Raw genomic sequence first — 18,295 nt, forward strand, 5'->3', positions numbered from 1 at the left:
TATATGTGTGTGTGTATATAAGTCTGCTTGCAATGGAAGCCTGTTTCCTCCACTGAATAAAAAATAAATAAATAAAATTGTAATTGCGATTTTTTTTTTTTCTCACAATTCTGAGGGGTTTTTTTTCTTCTTGCATTTGCGAGTCAACATACCTGAATTCACCCTTTTTTTCTCAGAACTTCATGATATAAATTCACATTTCTGAATTTTTTCTCAGACTTGAGCGATATAAACTCGCAATTGCGAGTTATAAAGTCAGAATTGCAAGGTATAAACTCACAATTCTGAGATAAAAAAAGTCAGTCTTTTTCCTCAAAATTAGACTTTATACAGTAACTCACAATTGTGAAAAGAAGAAAATAAGTCAGAATTGCGAGATATAAACATCAGAATTGTATGAAGAAAAAAATCAGAATTTCGAAAAAAAAATCTGAGAAAAGGATTCAGAATTGCAAAATATTTTATATTTTATACATACATTTTCAGTTTATATCCCGCAATTCTGACTTTGTAACTCACAATTTTTATCTCGTAATTCTGCAAAAAAAAGTTGGAATTTTATGATAAAAAGTCACAATTACCTTTTTCTTTTTTACATTTTTGATTAATGACGGAAACAGGCTACAATAACTTTCAACCAGTGCTCAAGATGTTTTATAAAGTATAAAAATATAGTCCATCTAAACTACAGATGCAACATAACTGTCTGACAGCATAGTTCAGAATGATGAATGTTGTTGGTGTACTGGTCCTATTGGGATAAATAAGAGCCAGCTGAACATAAACAGAAACTGTGCTCTTCTAAATATCTTGCTGTCAGACATGTATGTAACTCACTAACACTTTTACATTACAGTCCCACAGGGGCTCATGTTGAATGGTGCAAACAACTGATTGCAGCCACAATGTCAAGCCAGATCTCTGGACCCATCAGCTCAGAGATGATTTCCAGAGAGTACAAGGTATGAGCGTATACTGGTGTGTATATACAATCTAAAAAATTTTATCTATTTTTTTTTATCTAAAGTTTCAATAAACAGTTCCTTTTTTTTTTTTGGAATATATTTTATTTGTCAGGTTAATAGTCAGGCATATGTTGATTTCCTCGAAAACAGAGTCAGTGTCAGTGTCGTGTTCAGAGTTTTCGATGCAGAAACCTTGACTAACATCAAAGATCTGGGAAAGTGGGAAAGTGATCAAATGTATATGACCCCTTTTGACCTCATTACATCTGCATGGATGCTTCTAGTTCTTATAGTTTCTTGAAATGATTGCACTTGCACAATCTTTCTGGTGGGATTACATACACTGTAATGTTTCTACTCTTTCTTCTCTCTCTTTCCTCATCACTCGTTGTTTTTCTGTGGTGTTGTGGTGTTTCTTTGGTGCAGGACTGTGATGTGGAGGTTAAAGGATTTCTCTTGGACAGTGACCCTCAGCAGACTGCCCCCTCTTCGGCAAGTCTCTTTCTGGGTGTGTGTGTGTCTGTGTGTGTGTGTGTGACTGTTAACTATTTGACATGATAATTAACTTACTAACATCTGTCTATCTTTCTGTCTGTTTATCTATCAAAACACCAGTCTGTCTGTCTGTTTTGTATCAAAAACATTTGAAAAACTATAAATGTGGATTTATTGTATTGTCTGGTCATTATAATGAACTGTTTTTGAAAATTACCAGCATGTCCATGTAAATGCACTAATTGTAATATTTGGACATATATTTGTATGTTTGTACACAGTTTTTTCCTGTGCCACAAATGCTGTCGAAAGAGCATGATTTGTATTTGAATCTCTAGTAAGGCTTAATGTATTCTACAGTATTGATGCAGTGGATCACTGAATGTGTGAGGGGGGAAAATACAGATGTTTTGACTCATATGAGCCATTATGAAATATCACCACCCCGTGCCATCTTTTCAGGGCTTTATTAGCATAATGCTGAACAGATCTCCATAGATCTTTGTGTTGGTGAAGGTCAAGCCTGTTGAACTCCACAGTGCCGTCGTTGTCCTGCAGCTGGACTGTAAGAGAAAGACTGAATTCTCTGATTCCTCTGTGTCCATGAAGCTGCCAAACAGTTGTGTCACTGTGGGTGGAGCAGACCCATGAGCCCCTTCTCATCCTGCTGAGCTCCCTATTCGTTGTCAACAGTATGCTGACAGAAAATGGACTTTTGGGGCCAAACATTGACTAGTGGCTCATGGGATCTGAAAAGAGTAATCATACTGCTTTCATACTGCATATAGATGAGATTTTTACTAGTTACTTGTGCTAAATTTACTGTCAAGATGCTGGAGTGGTGTACAGTAGCTACTGTTGCTATGTGGTTGTTGAGGTGTTCACAGTGTATTCTAGCCAATCCAAAAATATGAATATCAAATATTTTGCTCTTGCTGAATTTGCATCATCAACAGCTTGCTTATTATATCGTCAGATGTTTTTTTTTTTTTTCTCTGTGTCCTCAATTACAGCCCTGCCTTCCGTGTTTACAACCTCAAACGTTGGACTGACTGTTTGCTTTAGGCGGAGAGAGAACTTAAAGTTTGGGAGTGGTAGCAAAGGAAACCACATACAGAGTATCTCTCTGACACTGAGTTGTTTTTTTATACTTTTTTTTTTTTTTTTTTTGGAATGTGTATTTTGTTAGAGGTTTCCGAATAATTTACTGTCAGTGGCACTTGTGAAGGTAAGCTGCAAAAAAACAATGCCAACATTCTGGGATCTTTAAGTCCTAATTAGACAACTGGCATATGCCTGTATTTATCAGAATTATGTATCATTTAAATGCCTTATTCAGAATATCCGTGCAGAATATCTAAAACTCCATGCTTAAATTATGCTGATACGGGAATATTCCAATAGGAACATGTAAATGTGTATCTAGAATATAGACCTTAATCAGAAAATGATGTGCATGTAATCATATCAAAATGTGTGACAGGCACTCAGAGAAGGAAATAAGCACGCTCAGATGGAAGAGGCTCCACGTGTTCCTGGAGAAACCATTAAAGCTATTGGTAAGGAACTTCATAATTGAGCATGTTTTTATGTAATGTATTAATATAGAACCATCATGAAGCATAGCAAGCCAACCATAATAAGAAATAAGTTAATATGTGGTGGACAAGGCAAAAAATTGTCATCCTTTTTAGACTGTATAGTTTACAGGTCTTCCACACATGTTGTTCATGTCAGTGGTAGATAACCATCATATGCTGTGGTGTTTTTTACAGTCAAAGATGTCATGTATATTTGTCCGTTCTCTGGGGTCTTGAGGGGGACTCTAACCATCACTGACTACAAGCTCTTATTTAAAAGCCTGACACGGGTAAACGCACTTTTCTATTTCTTTTTACAGCATCTAAAGGCAATGAAACATCAAACTGACATCATTTAACTAGCTGTATTGAAAGCTGACTGTGGTGTCACTTCATGTTAAAGTTCTGAGCAATGTACATCAAAGAATGTAGTTTATAGTAAAAAAAAATATCGATTTTTCTGTACTGTAGATATTTATTTTTCTGTACTTATCAGTGCTGAAATATTTGAAACTGTTTTAATACTCATTTTTCTCAGTATCAATACACAGATACTAGCTGCGCTTTCTTGCCGTCATTCAGTGTCTTGTCAGCTCAGTTTTTGCTGTGCGAATATTTTCATAACGACATGGTTGTCTTGAAAGAATAAAGACCAGCTGATCAACATGGTAAGCAAATAGGGGTGTGCGGTATTGACAAAAAATTATTTTTCCGATAACGATAATTAAACAGCATTTTGCGGAGTACGTTTTTGTGCTGCTACCTTGGTTGGTTTAGGCCTGTCATGGAAAAATAAATATGGCACTAAAACCACCAGTAGGTGGCGGCAAGTCCCTGTGTTAATGAGTGATTCATTGAATCATTCGTTCAAAAAATTTGTTCAACATGGCTAATTCATTTAAAGGGGTGGTTCATTGCGATTTCACTTTTTTTAACGTTAGTTAGTGTGTAATGTTGCTATTTGAGCATAAACAATATCTGCAAAGTTACGAAGCTGAAAGTTAAATGCAAACTTCTGGCAGTTTAATGCCTACAAAAACGGCTTGTAGGGACTACAACAAGTTACTTCCCGGGTTCGAGACATCATAAACCCAGATAAACCCCGCCCTCGGGAAAAGGTAGCAAAGGAGGCGAGGCCATGCTGCGCTGCTTTAGAGAAGAGGAAGAGAAAACTAGAGGTGCATGTAAAAATCTATTCATATATGAATCACGATTCGGTCTTCTAACAATTATAATAGATTCACAAGTTTCAAAATCAATGTTCTAAAGCAGCGGTTCTTAATACTGTTCCTTGCGTCCCCCTGCTCTGCACACGCTCTGCATCTCTCTCTCTCTCTCTCTCTCTCTCTCATTCAGCTCAGCTCGCTCTCAGAGAAGGGACAGAGCGGTGTGGAATAAAGGTAAATTATGTGAAAAATAATGCGTTTTTTTAAAAAACAAAGCATTAACACATGTTAGACTGCACCCCATAAACACAATCAAGCCTAAAAAAAACAGTAAACCACCCCTTTAAAAATGAAGCAAGTGGCTGTCTTTATGAAAGGATCTTTGAATCATTGACTCAAATTATTTGTTCAAAAACACATTCACTTAGGAACGAAACACCGCTTCCAATTTTGTTCGGAACTCGTTTAATATTAACTTCTTGTTTTTTGAACTGCTGTATAAAATTAATATCACATTTGCAATTACGCTCAAACACTAATATTCAGGAAAAAGGCAGTTTTGCTTTTGTGATATTACTTAACTACAAAACAAAAGCCTATGTAGGGATATTTTTTGCTTTCATAACTAGAATTATAGGGACATTATTAAGGCTTCATCATGCAGTAAATGCGATCGGACTCTCAAGATGTGTTTTTATTCATTTTTTGCAAAGTGAGTGACATACTTGATAATGTCAGCTCGCATATCAGTAAACAATTATGATAACAACAATTACGATATTATTGGAAATGATATCGCACACCCCTATAAAGCAAGCGCTGCTTTGTTTAGAGTTTGTATATCCACAGTCCTAGTTCTGTTTTTTCTTTTAATAATGAATACAGACTACTGCCACCTGCTGTTATAGAGTGTTACTTCCTCTCAGGCAGCGGCAGATATTTTGTGCTAGTTGGCTGTTTGCTGTAGTTTTTGCAGCGTGTTCAAGCACAACTTTTTAGCTCGGACCCAGGTAATGCGAGGCAGCTTTCATCGCCAGTAGTTCTAGTTGGTTTGGTATGCCAGAACATTAAAACCAAAGTATGCTCTAGCTTTTGCCCTAATACTGGCATACGCTTTTTCTACATACTCAAAAGTGTAGACTTTCCTATGACCTGCAAAGTGCATAAATCTACTACACACTAAAATTATGCAAATTAGGACACAACCATGATCTCTATAAAATACAGTTTCTGGCTCAGTAGATTGATATAAAGCTCTAAATGAATTCCAAAGTGTCTTCTCAGATCTCAGCAAGCACAAATGTTTTGGTTGGTTGATAGTGTTGTTTTTGTGTTTGGCAAAGGATCCTCCGTTTGTGCTGGATGTGAATCTTGGAGCCATTAGCAGACTGGAGTCTATCGCCGTTCAGAGTCACGGAGACAACACTCAAGGACTTGAGATAGTTTGCAAGGCAAAGGGCACATCAGTCTTTTTCCACTCTTCACTGGCACTCAGTCTCTTCCTTTTCCTGTCTTTGCTTCTATTTATTCTTTTGCTCACACCTTTAAATATTAATTCCTGTTTTGTTGTTTTTCCACAGGACTTGAGAAACCCCCGGTTTGCGTACAAGAAGGAGGGACAGAGCAATTTGGAGGTGTTTGAAACACTGTCAAAGTACGCATTCCCTCTCTCCCACAACCTGGTACGACTTTATGAAAACACCCAGATGTGTGAACTAGCTGAAGGTGTTTCAGTATGTTTCATGATACACGTTCCCTCTCTTCCCTCAGCCTCTCTTTGCCTTTAAGTACCGGGAGACGTTTCCAGAAGATGGCTGGAAGATCTACGACCCAGTCGCTGAGTATAAGAGGCAGGTAAGAACTGTCCTCATCACTCACCATATGTAAATTATGTGTTATTACAGGTCATTATTTTGGTATTATGTTCTGATGTACCTGTGTCGATGTTGTGGACGGTAACAGGGTCTTCCGAACGAGAGCTGGATCATCAGTAAAGTCAACAGCAGTTATGAGCTGTGCGAGACGTATCCCGCTTTGCTGATCCTGCCTTCAAACGTCACAGAGGACGAACTGAAGAGAGTGGCGGCCTTTAGGGCCAAACGCCGTTTCCCAGTAAGATAACTAATTATTTTAAATTGAAAAGGAGAATTTTGTTTCATTTTTTGGGATAAATTGAAATATCTTCTAACAGCACCTGTATTGTCATCAGGGTTATTATAGTTAAAGGGGTCATCGGATGCTACATGCACTTTTACAAGTTGTTTGAACTGAAATGTGTATTGGCAGTGTGTGTACACAACCACCCTATAATGATAAAAATCCACCCAGTGTTTTTTTTTTTATCTGGTTAAATGTTTTCCCCTTTCTCAAATCGAGCCGATCTCAGATACCTGTCTGTGATGTCACATAGACAGGCCCCTCCCACGATAGTTTGATTGACAGTAGCATTTCAGCACAGACTGGACTGGCGTCTTACCTCAGACCCGCCCTGAGTGAGCTGTCATCGGTCCGCCATTGTTTCACTGCCAGAGCAGATGTAGACAAGAATGTCTCCTAAGCGATTGAGGTGTTTTGTTGTTGGATGTAATAATGAACATAGCAGTAGTCATTTACTCCCGACATCTGAGCCGCTGAAGACGCAGTGGATTACGTTTGTTTCTGAAGGGAATGCGCCCCCGATCTACATAAATGCGTCTATGTTAGTGCAAATGACTCATGATCGGAAGAGAGGGGTGGGGTCAGCAGAGCTCATTTGCATTTAAAGGAAAATGCTTCAAAACAGCTTGCTCTGGAAAGAGCTGTTTTTGACAGGGTAAAAAGGGTGTTGTTTTACACTACCATTGAGAAATTTTAACCAAACTATGTTACAGACTTTTCATTAAGACCCTAAAGAATCATATCAACTTGTGGAAAATGGGCATCCGATGACCCCTAACAAAAACTAAAACCATAAAAAACATATTTGTTACTTAAAATAAAAAAAACATTAATTTAAATAAAATAAAATATAAAAACATACATTTCATTTCAGATAGTTGCCAAGGCAACATTTTTCATTTTCATTTAATTTAACTTGATGTACTCAATTAACTAAAAGAAAAACTGAAATGAATATTTATCAAAACTGTATAAACACTTTTTTTTTTTTTAAATAGACTAATAAAAATGACAAAAACACATGAAAAAATACTAGAACTTTTACTAAAATTTAAATGAAAATAGAAAATAACATTATCCCCTTCCATCAGGTGCTGTCCTGGATTCACCCTGAGAGTCAGGCCGCTATAGTGCGCTGCGGTCAGCCGCAGGTGGGTCCATCAGACCGCCGCTGCAGGGAGGATGAGCGGTACCTGCAGACCATTCTCGACGCCAACGCACAGTCTCACAAACTCTGCATCTTTGATGCTCGCCAAAGCACTGTGGCTGACACTAACAAAGTAAGCAACTCTGTTTTAACAAATGAATACTGCACTACCGTTCAAAGGTTTGAGGTCAGTAACAGTTTTTGGATGAATTAAATTGAGAAAGAGTGACAATAAAGACATTTGTAATGTTTTCTGTTTTAAATAAATGCTGTTCTTTTGAACTTTCTATTAATCAAAGAATCCTGAAAAAAACGTTATCATGGTTTCCACAACAATATTAAGCAGCTCAACTGTTATTAACATTGATAATGATAAGAAATGTTTCTTGAGCAGCAAAACAGCATATTAGAATTATTTCTGAAAGATCATGTAACACTGAAGACTGGAGTAATGATGCTGAAAATTCAGCTTTGCATCATAGGAATAAATTACATTTTAAAATATATTCAAATAGAAAATCATGTAATAATATTTCACAATATTACTTTTTTCATGCACATTATTTTAGTGTATACCCACTGATCTATATAGTCATATTTCTATAATATCTAATCATCATTTTCAAGGCCCTATATGGTTCAATCTCAGAGATATGGGGTCTCAATGCGGCTTCATGTCCAAAATGTTGAAAATGACCCATTTTCAGTGGTCAAAAACCAAATGATGGTCACTTTGTATACAGCTTCAAAGATTACAAAAGAAAAGTTTATTAAGAGCCTTAATATACAGGCACGAGTTACAGGCACATTAATCATTTGTGCACACACAGGCATGGAAACTTTGGGAAAAGAATATTTATGGCACTTGGACAGGTATGTTCTATGCAGTTGTTTTAATAGCGGGAAACAAGATACATTTCCAGTTTCAACATTATTTGTTCTTCAGACGTTCCTCTTTAAAAGAAAACGAATCAGCTGATTGCAGAGTGTCCAACTTTTGGTTTTTGACCACTGACAACAGTTTTGTCCTGGAGCCATATTGAGATTCCAGTATCACTGGAATGGAACCAGATAGAGCCTTTAAAAAGAAGATACCAAAAGAAAAACCCAAAATCTAAAAGGGCATTAAGATAGCTGTAATATTTCTTGAGTTACAGGTCTGCAAACTTTAGAGAAAAAAAAGTGCTTTTCCCATTTTTTAACAGTCACCATTGCTAAAGTCAACAGATTTTACTAATAGACCTACCAATCTCTGATTAATTATATAACATAATGTTTCTGCCATCTTTCAACTTTCTCTTGAGAAACACAAAAGAGGATATTTTGCAGAATTTTGGGAACCAAACAACAACAATTGGTGTATGGACAAAAAGAACATATTTCTCAAAATATCATCTTTGATGTTCTACAGGAGAAAGAGAGTCATATGTTTTTGAAACAACATGAGAGTAAATGAGTAAAATAAGCATTTTCGCTCAGCTGGAATCTCATCCATTTTACATTAATATTACCTGTTATTGGGATTAGTCCAGATGAGGACAAGACTAGGCTTGAGAGCATTTCTTAGAAGTTCAGTTCAGTATTTTCATGAAAGAAATGATCAATCTTATAGATAATTCAGTAATGCTGTGGGCTTAACATGTCAAAACATGTTCCCCTTAGCATCATGTGACACGGCTCTTGAAGCTGGAAGATTTTAAAACACTAGGCATCATACATCATGTATTCCAGCCTTTAAGCTGGTTGCTGTTGGTTTCTGGCTGGTCATTAGTTGGTCAGCACTGGTGCAGCCTGGTAGACCATCTTGAGCCAGCAACAAACTAGCTATTGTACCAGATTTTCTGGAATAGCTGATATGTGGCTTCTCTTGTGTAGGCCAAAGATGGAGGATATGAGAATGAGAGTTTCTATATCAATGTGGAGCTGAACTTTCTGGAGATCCCCAACATACACGTGATGAGAGAATCCCTGAGGAAACTCAAGGAGGTGGTGTATCCTGCCATCGACCAACAGCGCTGGTTCTCATCTGTGGATTCTACACACTGGCTGGAGTACATCAGGGTGAGAATATGTGACTATATCACTGCACTGCACCATGATGGACTCCATCAGATGGTCATTATATCCTGACATTTATACTCATGAAGTTTCATTGATGTTTCTGTTCTGTCTTCTCTGTTTTCAAATATTTCTTTTGCTTAACACTTACAAGTAAACAATCCGATGGCTGAATCTGTTGCACTGTCAAATCGAAAATCTTTTTTATAGAAAGAAGTTAAGAAATAAGACATTTTATGAGTGAGAAGTCTTGACCTGAACAGATTTAGAGTAATTTAGCACATCACTTGCTCAGCAGTGAATGGGTGCCGTCAGAATGAGAGTCCAAACAGCTTATAAAAACATTACAATAATCCACACCACTCCAGTGCATCAATTAATGTCTTGTGAAGTGAAAAGCTGCATGTTTGCAATATTATGTCGTTTTTAACTTAAAGGTGACATATCATGAAAATCTGACTTTTCCAGATTTTAAGTGCTATAATCAGGTCCCCGGTGCATCTACCAACCAAGGAAACGTAAAAAAGATTAACCCAGTAACTTTGTTTTGATAAGCCTTTTTTTCTGCAAGCGTCTGAGAAAACGAGCGCGTCTGATTTCGCTCCCTTGGTGACGTGGCAAAGGGATCTCATTATAATATTACCGCCCCGTAAGCTAAAGTGTTCTATTCACATCCTGTTCACATTCCCTTGCATAATTTATGTATATAGCATATCTGTACTACATGTTTTATTATTATCAAATTATTCTTACATTTTTTTCTTAGTTTAGAAAATAAGAAGAAAAACAGTTAAGAAGAATTTTCCATTGTTTTCTATGTAAACATGCGCTAGATGGACATGTGGTTTGACCTTTGCATGTCTAGTGTCGTTTGCCGTGTCTCACACACAAGACATTCTAAAAACTCAGAGCACAAGTTAAAAGAGGTTTTTAGGATGTTTTAAAAATCACATCTTTAGACCGTTTTTCAATAAAAATGTAAATTCAAAGAAAGAAAAAAGAAAAAGTTTATTTAGTAAAATAAAACTAAATTTACTTGCATTTAAAACAGTATTGGACATTAGATTTTCTTTATATGTTTGTCAATGCTGTTAAAAAATGCTGACAGTCGGTTGGATTTAAGACAAGTTGCAGGTTATTCTAACTTTACGAAGCTATTCACAATGATCTTTAAGATGATTCTTTTCAAGTTTTGAGAATCTTACAAACAAAAGATATTTTTTAGGAAAAAAATGTGTGTGTGTGTGTGTGTTTTTTGAACACGTTTGTCAGTGCAGTCAAAAAATGCTTACACTGGGTTGGATTTAAATGCCATTGTATACTTCACACTCGGTAGCAGCTAATGAACTTGGTTGCTCAGCTAAGCTAAATTTGAATTGAATAAAGATAATACAGAAATGCAATTTTAAATTGAAGCTCTAAAAATGATGAATGTATTAGTTGTATTATTTATTGTTACATTTAACAAAGTGCAGAAATTAACAGGTTTTTAAAATAGTTGTATATAATTAAATGTAATTATTTAATTGACTTAATAATTTAAAACACGTAGAATAATATGAATAAAAATAATATAATAAAAAGCATGTCTTAAAGGTACAGCACCCACCAAAATGACCATCTGTTTTCTCTGTAGCTCTTGCTAGCAGGTGCGGTGCGCATCGCAGACCGAATCGAGTCGGGAAAGACGTCAGTGGTGGTGCACTGCAGCGATGGCTGGGACCGCACGGCTCAGCTCACCTCTCTGGCCATGCTCATGCTGGACGCACACTACCGCTCGCTCAGGGGCTTCCAGGTGCTTCTGGAGAAGGAGTGGCTGAGCTTCGGACACCGCTTTGCCTCGGTCAGTAACATCCTGTGTATATGGATGGAGAAAAACATTGTGCACTGAATGTTTACTAGCATCTTACGGCTTCCTTCTCTGGCCTTCTGTCTGTCAGCGAGTGGGACATGGAGATGGGAATCATGCAAACTCTGAGCGCTCCCCTCTCTTTGTGCAGTTCATCGACTGTGTCTGGCAAATGGCCCGGCAGGTGAGGAACAGTGGAGCTGAAATGAAAAATGCGACGTTTATTATATGACCAAAGTGTTCTCTTTTTTTTTTTCTCTCTCTTCATAGTTTCCCTCTGCATTTGAATTCAATGAGCTGTTTCTCATCACGGTGCTTGATCACCTGTACAGCTGCCTGTTTGGGACGTTTCTTTACAACAGCGAGCAAGAACGGGTCTCGAAGGCAAGAACAGATGCATACAACTGTCATTCTGTCATGATTTAGTCAGCCTAATGTCATTCAGTTGGGATTTTTTTTGCAGGAGGTGTACAGCAAGACCATATCTCTGTGGTCATATGTGAACAGCCAGCTTGAGGAGTTTACCAACCCGCTGTATGTGAACTACGAGCACCATGTTTTATATCCAGTAGCCAGTTTGAGACATCTAGAGCTTTGGGTCAGTTATTATGTGCGCTGGAACCCCCGCATGAGGCCACAGGTGAGCAGGGGATGCAGAGGATGATAGTTGATAGCTACTTATTCCACATTTGCTTCAGTGGTTATAGGTGAAAAATGTGTGTTGTGGAGTTACACTAATAACGGTGTAAAACAATTAAGATTCTGAGTTGATTTGTATTTTAAGTTGCATTATATAAAATCTTAGGATTGCCTGCATTTACTTAAAATGTTATTTTATTTAATATATGGTCAAATTTATATTTTTAACCATTTATTTTAGAAAATATGCATTATATGGTTTATGTGGTTTTATTTACTATAAATAGGAATCCCTAAAGGGTAATATTTGACTTTTATATGAAGGTTTATTTATTTTTTTTAATTAATATTATATATTATTTATTCAAGCTGTGCTAAAAATTCTAAAATCTTGTAGGTTTTTCCATTTTTATTGGGATGAAATCCACAGTTTGGTGGTCCATGACTTTTGAACACCATTTTATGTATATTTATATAATATACTTTATATTATAAATTAATATATTTATAATATAAATAAAAAATTGCATCTCTAGACGTACTGTTTTTGTTTTTTTCATTCCACTCCCTTGTGAATGTGAATTCATTAAAAAAGTAAATAAATTATAAATTACTTGAAAATAAATAAAATGTTTATTTAGTACGATAATTTGTATTTAAATATAACTTTCTAAAATTATATTAATTCTATAAAAAAACTGTATTGGCCATTTAATTTTGATCTGTTTGTCAATGCAGTTGGGCATGTCATTAAATTCTTTACACTTGGATACTTTAAACTTGGTTGCTCAGATCAGATGATTTTAATTGGATAAAGAAAAAAAAATGCATTAAAAAATTATTCACATTAAAAATGTTCACATTAAAATTTAGTATAATTTATTTATATATACATTTTAATTTGTTTTCGTTTAGTAAACTTTGCTTTTTATTTTTATGAATTTTAATACATTTTATAAATTTAACAAGTCAAAAATGTTGTTGTGTACTTCACATTCAGTGACACTAAAGGCTCTGTTTTTCCCCGTCTCTGTTTGTCAGGTTCCTGTTCATCAGAGTCTGAAGGAGTTGTTGGTCCTGAAGTCAGAGTTGCAGAAGAGAGTGGACGAGTTAAAACGAGATGCAGCTTCATCACATTCTCTCTCCTCTTCCTCAGAGCATGAAGGCATGCCCATGCAGACTACTGTCTGAGCATATCTTACTAACTTGGTAAATACTGGTGTCAAAATCAGTTATATTTGTTCCGATCTCTGTTGTCACAGTTGGATAATAACAACATTTACATATGTTTGATAAGATCCTAAGCGTAATCCTTGGAATAATAACTACTGTTTGGTCATTGGTGCCCCCTAAAGGCCATAAAACCACTGGCCAAATCACATAGCACTACAGTTCAACAGACATTTTCTATAGAGTTTTCTGTGCATAACTTTGTGAAAGCTATTTCAATTTTATCACATATTATTGGGAGCAATTTTGAAAAAATTGCACTTTTGGAGGTTGATTTTAACATCTGAGTTTTATCGAGAGCTGAGTATATTGAAAAGCCTATTCCAAGAAATCGTGGTCAAATTGTGTTAAAATGGTATTCAGAACTAAACAGTCTCTCTACAGAAAATGCCTGAATATTCCAAAAATGTTCTTGCTCTTATATTGCATACAAGAATTACTCCTCAACACTAATTGAAATGTAACATAATTTAAAATCATGCATAATATAAAATTTGTGCATAGCTTTGCTCTGAGGTAGTGACATAGTTGTGTACATAAACCGCCACCTTCTTTTATTATCTTTTATTATTATTTTAAATGCATTTCAAGATTACTATGACAGTTTACTAAAAGTTGGCTAATGCGTATATATATGTTATTTTCTGAATGTGTTTGTAATACCCCTTTTTTTTTAAAGTGTGTTATAGTAATTTTATAATAAATTTCTAATTTCTTATAAGCTTATATTTGTAATAATTGAGTATCTTAATATGTTTAAAACTACATTTTGTTGTATAAAGAATAAAAAACAATCTTACGTGTTATTTCTGCTGCTTTTGGTAATCCATGATAAATCTGCAAATTTGCTGTTAATTAGACAAAATATTGTTCATAATAATTAAAAAAAACATGGGTTCAGAGTACATGAAAATGCAATTTAAGCCAACAAATAAATCTAGTTACTCTACTAAGTGTAATATTGAAAACAAAAACCGTATTCATGTATGTCCTTGACACGTCCTTGCTTGTGGACAAACCTTTTAACACAATATTTTGTATTACCATCTTTCTGTTTTTGTAGGCCATCCTCGTTTTCATATTTTCTGCTCCTCTACTCAGTATTCTCACACCCTAAACATTATACAGTATACAGTTCCTCTGCATAGTGCACTGTACCGCCTGTAGTTCACGCTCACGCGTGAAACTTGTTTTTCCCGCCTTGTTTTTGAATAATGGGTGTGGCTTATGCTTCTGTCCAATGGCGGCAAGCAGGTTATGAATATGTATGACCTTTTAGCCAATCCACAGTTGTGGAGGCTGTTTTAAATGCGTGCCGGGACTGGCCAATCAGACAGGTCTCGTAGTGAGCTAGCGCGAGGCTGTGTGGGCTTCTATAGAGAAGAAGCGCGACTCGAGGAGGCCGTTAGTGTGATTGAGGAGAACAGCCGAAAGGACAAACATTAGCAGAAGGTATTTATAAAAGAGTCCATTTTAGAATTTTCACTGGGGCTTAATATTCTCTTTAATATCTTGTTTTAATTATTTAAAGCCTTTTTTGGTGCGTAAACCATATTTTATATATAACTAACCGTGTTTTTCTTTTAAAAACTCATTTACAGTGAAATGTTTAACGGTGGTTTTTATTCCGTTAGTTCTAAACTATTTCGCTTACATTTAGTGTAGAAAAGCTACATTTTTTTTGTCTCTTAAACCGAAGTTGAGTGACGAACGTGCTTTTAAAATGGCTGGCGATGTAAAAAAATCTGCCTCAAAAATCACGGGCTGCTAAATTGCCTGAAAAACTGTTGTGAAGTGCGCCGTGTGTCGTCGCTGAGTTTGCTGTGTAATAGTTTTAGCTCGTTGTATGTTTTCTGATTATGGAGAGCATTGAGCTGTTGAAGTGCTGTTGACAGCCAGTGCCAGTCATGGCTGGTTTGCGGCTGCCTTTGTTATAAACAGGTTTGTGCCGGGCGCGAATTTGCGAATCCTACTATGGGGAAGGTTTGGCTCATGAATGTTAATGATTTCGTTGACGTTGCTGCGTAAAATTCCTACAGCGTAACTTAATTTAATATTCATAATGAACGCCTTCTCCATAGTATGATTCGTTATTTCACTGGCCCACTAAATACGCCCACCAGAATATGTCTACATTGCAACCAATCAGTTAGCTATGTGGGGCGAACGTCACTGTGCGTAATTAATATTCATGTCGCAAGCCTACACGATAGTATTTTTAGCGTCAAGTGTGGAACTGGTAAAACTTAGCAAGAGCTGGCTTCGCAGCTCATTGTATTTAAACAACTTTTAAAATGGCTTACCTAGCAGCTTTTAAAAGTCGACGTGTCCTCGAAGTGTCTGCTGTGAAAACGGCGATGTGCAAATCATTGTTCCTCGACGCTGATAGAGGCCATTTTAATGACTGGAGTCTGATTGAAGAGAAGCGGCCAGTCAGTCCCTCTCTTCACACATTACTGGCCTTTAAACTAGTCACGCGGTTAAATAACATCTTATTTTGGAAATAATCACTAATTTACGTTTTGAAATAAAGTTTAGTTTCTGTCATCAGTTTGCACTTCACAACATGGAATATAATAAAGTAGTGTTTGCAGGCACCTCCGACGATATGCAGAACATGCGTTATATATTGAAACTAGGGCTGTAAAATGACTAACTAAATTCGAATTTTCCACTTAAATATTATCAAAATTCGAATTATATTCGAATTTAAAAGGCATAATTTCAGTTAGGGGGAAAAAAAGCTTTTGGCTTCTCTCCTGAGGCCACAAGAGGGCGCATCGAGCAAAATATTATGCACGTTTCTTCAAAGCGTAATAAAATAACATGACTATCTTTGGAAAAAAAAGTGCATAATGTTTAAATTGTTTCTAAACCAAAAACCAATCACAAAGAGTAGGCTACTTCATTTAAAAATTGAGATGCAGTGGGATGGGGGAAAACCGCCATAAAGTCTTGAGACATGTTTTTTTAAAAGTTGAACTTTAAAAAAACTCTAAACATGCCGCTCTCTTGTGCGAGATGCGAGTGCAACGCTGATAGATGTCCCGCTAGAAAATGTGATAAATATGCGTTCTGTGTGAACGGCTTGGTTTCTGTTTCGCTGTAAACAACATAATTTCCACACTGATGCTGTCGTTTTCCTCAATATATTGAATGAACAACGTAGCAGCGCCGCATCTAGTGGGTTCAACTGCAATTGTCGTCGCATTTCGTGAAATGCAATGAATGCGTTTTTTTTTTTTTTTTTTTTTTTTTTTCATTTGACGAATATTCTAAAAATTTTTGACAGCCCTAATTGAAACAAACGGGTCCCCAAAGTAAATATCCCATTAACAATTTTTTTACCTTAACTTAAGTCCTTAAAGACAGACCAACTTTAAAGAGCTACGAGGTTCGTAATCGATGGTATATGCTTCTGTTGAAGTCATCAGCCTGCATGAATTCAACTTTTTTTTTTTTTTTTTTTTTTTTTTTTTTTTTTTTTTCTAATGAATGAATACTACGTTACCCATGATTCTGTAAAAAAATTACACTAATCAAAGAATTGAAACCGTTTGCACCAAAAGAACTCTCTAACTCCTGTCCACTCCCATGAACCACTGCATTTAGTGCAATTATTATTATTGCAATAAATGTGATATAGCAATTAAGTACACAGTCTTGTAACTTTTTTTTTTTATTTTTATCTGATTTTCAAATTAAATCAAAGCATATAATGTTGTAATGTTATAATTCACCTCATAGTTTGTTGGTTTGAATTTCAACTTGCACCTCTTTAAAGATTCCTTTAAAATCCCTACGAGTAAAACGAATATGAAAATTATTTCTGGAACCAATGCTGCTGAAAAGTGGGTGGGACTATGGCACTCTATTAAGAGAGTCTCTTGGAATGAGCTATGTATGAAAAGATGCAGTTTATTTATACTGAAACTGTGGCACCTAATCATTTGGGTCATCTCCGTAATATACATTTATGTTTTAGTTTATTAAATTGTCTGTGTATTTCTAGGTGTGGTGATAGTTGAGTGGCTTGTAATAATGGCAAAGGGTGAGCCAGGGAAACCCAAGGGCAAGTCGTCCGCCTATGCCTATTTTGTGAAGACGTGCCGTGAAGAGCACAACAAGAAGAACCCTGGTGTCACGGTTAACTTTTCAGAATTTTCAAAGAAGTGCTCCGAGAGATGGAAAGTAAGTAGGTTATTCTTATCTGGAGATGTCTATATCTTTAAAAAATTAAATAAATAAATAAATAAAAATGAATAAAGGCTACAGGTAGTGGCTTCATGTCATCTGTTTCAGACTATGTCACCAAAAGAGAAGACTAAATTTGAAGACCTGGCCAAACAGGACAAGGTCCGTTATGACCAGGAAATGATGAGCTACAATCCAGGAAAGAAAAGTCGGAAGCAGATGAAGGACCCCAATGCTCCAAGGCGGCCACAGTATGTGCTCTTTCCTTTCAGAATGCTTATTGCTAGAGCTTCTTTTATTGATTCTGGATGGACTATGGGCTTGTCTAGTTTAGTTACTTAAATATTTGTCTCTCTTCTTATTCCCAGGTCTGGATTTTTTCTGTTCTGTGCAGAACAAAGGCCCAACATCAAGGCTCAGAACCCCAGTCTGGGCATTGGAGATGTAGCCAAGAGGCTGGGAGAGATGTGGAATAATCTGTCTGATTCGGAGAAGCAGCCCTTCCAGTCCAAGGCCAACAAACTGAAGGACAAGTATCAGAAGGTGGAGCAAAATGCTGTTCATTATTCAGTGTGGATGGTGGTTAAAGAATGAATGAAAGATTGATTTCTGAAGGATCCTGTGGCACTGAAGACTGGAGTAATGGCTGCTGAAAATTCTGCTTTGGCATCACAGGAATAAATAACATTTTAAAATGCATTCAAATAGGAAAATAATCTTGAGTATTAATTTTAAAGAAAAAAATTAATATTTCATACTCTTGACTGCTAGTGGTTTGTTTTTGTTTGTGTGTGTGTGTGTGTGTGTGTGTGTGT

At 36.3% G+C, this 18,295-nt stretch overlaps 2 protein-coding genes across 3 annotated transcripts in view; both read left to right on the plus strand.

The window, feature by feature from the left end:
• LOC107713197 (myotubularin-related protein 1-like) overlaps positions 1 to 13,946 on the plus strand; it is a 14,971-nt gene extending 1,025 nt beyond the window's left edge. The window contains exons 2-16 of one of the 2 annotated variants that reach the window (XM_016518636.1): positions 857 to 962; positions 1,392 to 1,457; positions 2,944 to 3,019; positions 3,236 to 3,330; positions 5,550 to 5,657; positions 5,787 to 5,888; positions 5,977 to 6,060; positions 6,169 to 6,318; positions 7,455 to 7,643; positions 9,386 to 9,571; positions 11,205 to 11,411; positions 11,509 to 11,601; positions 11,688 to 11,801; positions 11,881 to 12,057; positions 13,098 to 13,946. In XM_016518636.1, the coding sequence (XP_016374122.1) occupies positions 857 to 962; positions 1,392 to 1,457; positions 2,944 to 3,019; positions 3,236 to 3,330; positions 5,550 to 5,657; positions 5,787 to 5,888; positions 5,977 to 6,060; positions 6,169 to 6,318; positions 7,455 to 7,643; positions 9,386 to 9,571; positions 11,205 to 11,411; positions 11,509 to 11,601; positions 11,688 to 11,801; positions 11,881 to 12,057; positions 13,098 to 13,247 (1,903 nt within the window). In that variant the 3' untranslated portion in view covers positions 13,248 to 13,946. The remainder of the gene's footprint in view (positions 1 to 856; positions 963 to 1,391; positions 1,458 to 2,943; positions 3,020 to 3,235; positions 3,331 to 5,549; positions 5,658 to 5,786; positions 5,889 to 5,976; positions 6,061 to 6,168; positions 6,319 to 7,454; positions 7,644 to 9,385; positions 9,572 to 11,204; positions 11,412 to 11,508; positions 11,602 to 11,687; positions 11,802 to 11,880; positions 12,058 to 13,097) is intronic. The other variant, XM_016518637.1, reaches the window with a different exon arrangement.
• A 664-nt stretch (positions 13,947 to 14,610) lies between these two features.
• Positions 14,611 to 18,295, plus strand: part of LOC107713198 (high mobility group protein B3-like) — a 5,981-nt gene continuing 2,296 nt past the window's right edge. The window contains exons 1-4 of the mRNA XM_016518638.1: positions 14,611 to 14,738; positions 17,299 to 17,477; positions 17,589 to 17,731; positions 17,849 to 18,023. Coding sequence (XP_016374124.1) covers positions 17,328 to 17,477; positions 17,589 to 17,731; positions 17,849 to 18,023 — 468 coding nt within the window. The 5' untranslated portion in view covers positions 14,611 to 14,738; positions 17,299 to 17,327. The remainder of the gene's footprint in view (positions 14,739 to 17,298; positions 17,478 to 17,588; positions 17,732 to 17,848; positions 18,024 to 18,295) is intronic.

Source organism: Sinocyclocheilus rhinocerous, unplaced genomic scaffold (genome assembly GCF_001515625.1).
Source record: "Sinocyclocheilus rhinocerous isolate Xijiao unplaced genomic scaffold, SAMN03320098_v1.1 scaffold387, whole genome shotgun sequence".
In the NCBI taxonomy this organism is placed as follows: domain Eukaryota; kingdom Metazoa; phylum Chordata; class Actinopteri; order Cypriniformes; family Cyprinidae; genus Sinocyclocheilus; species Sinocyclocheilus rhinocerous.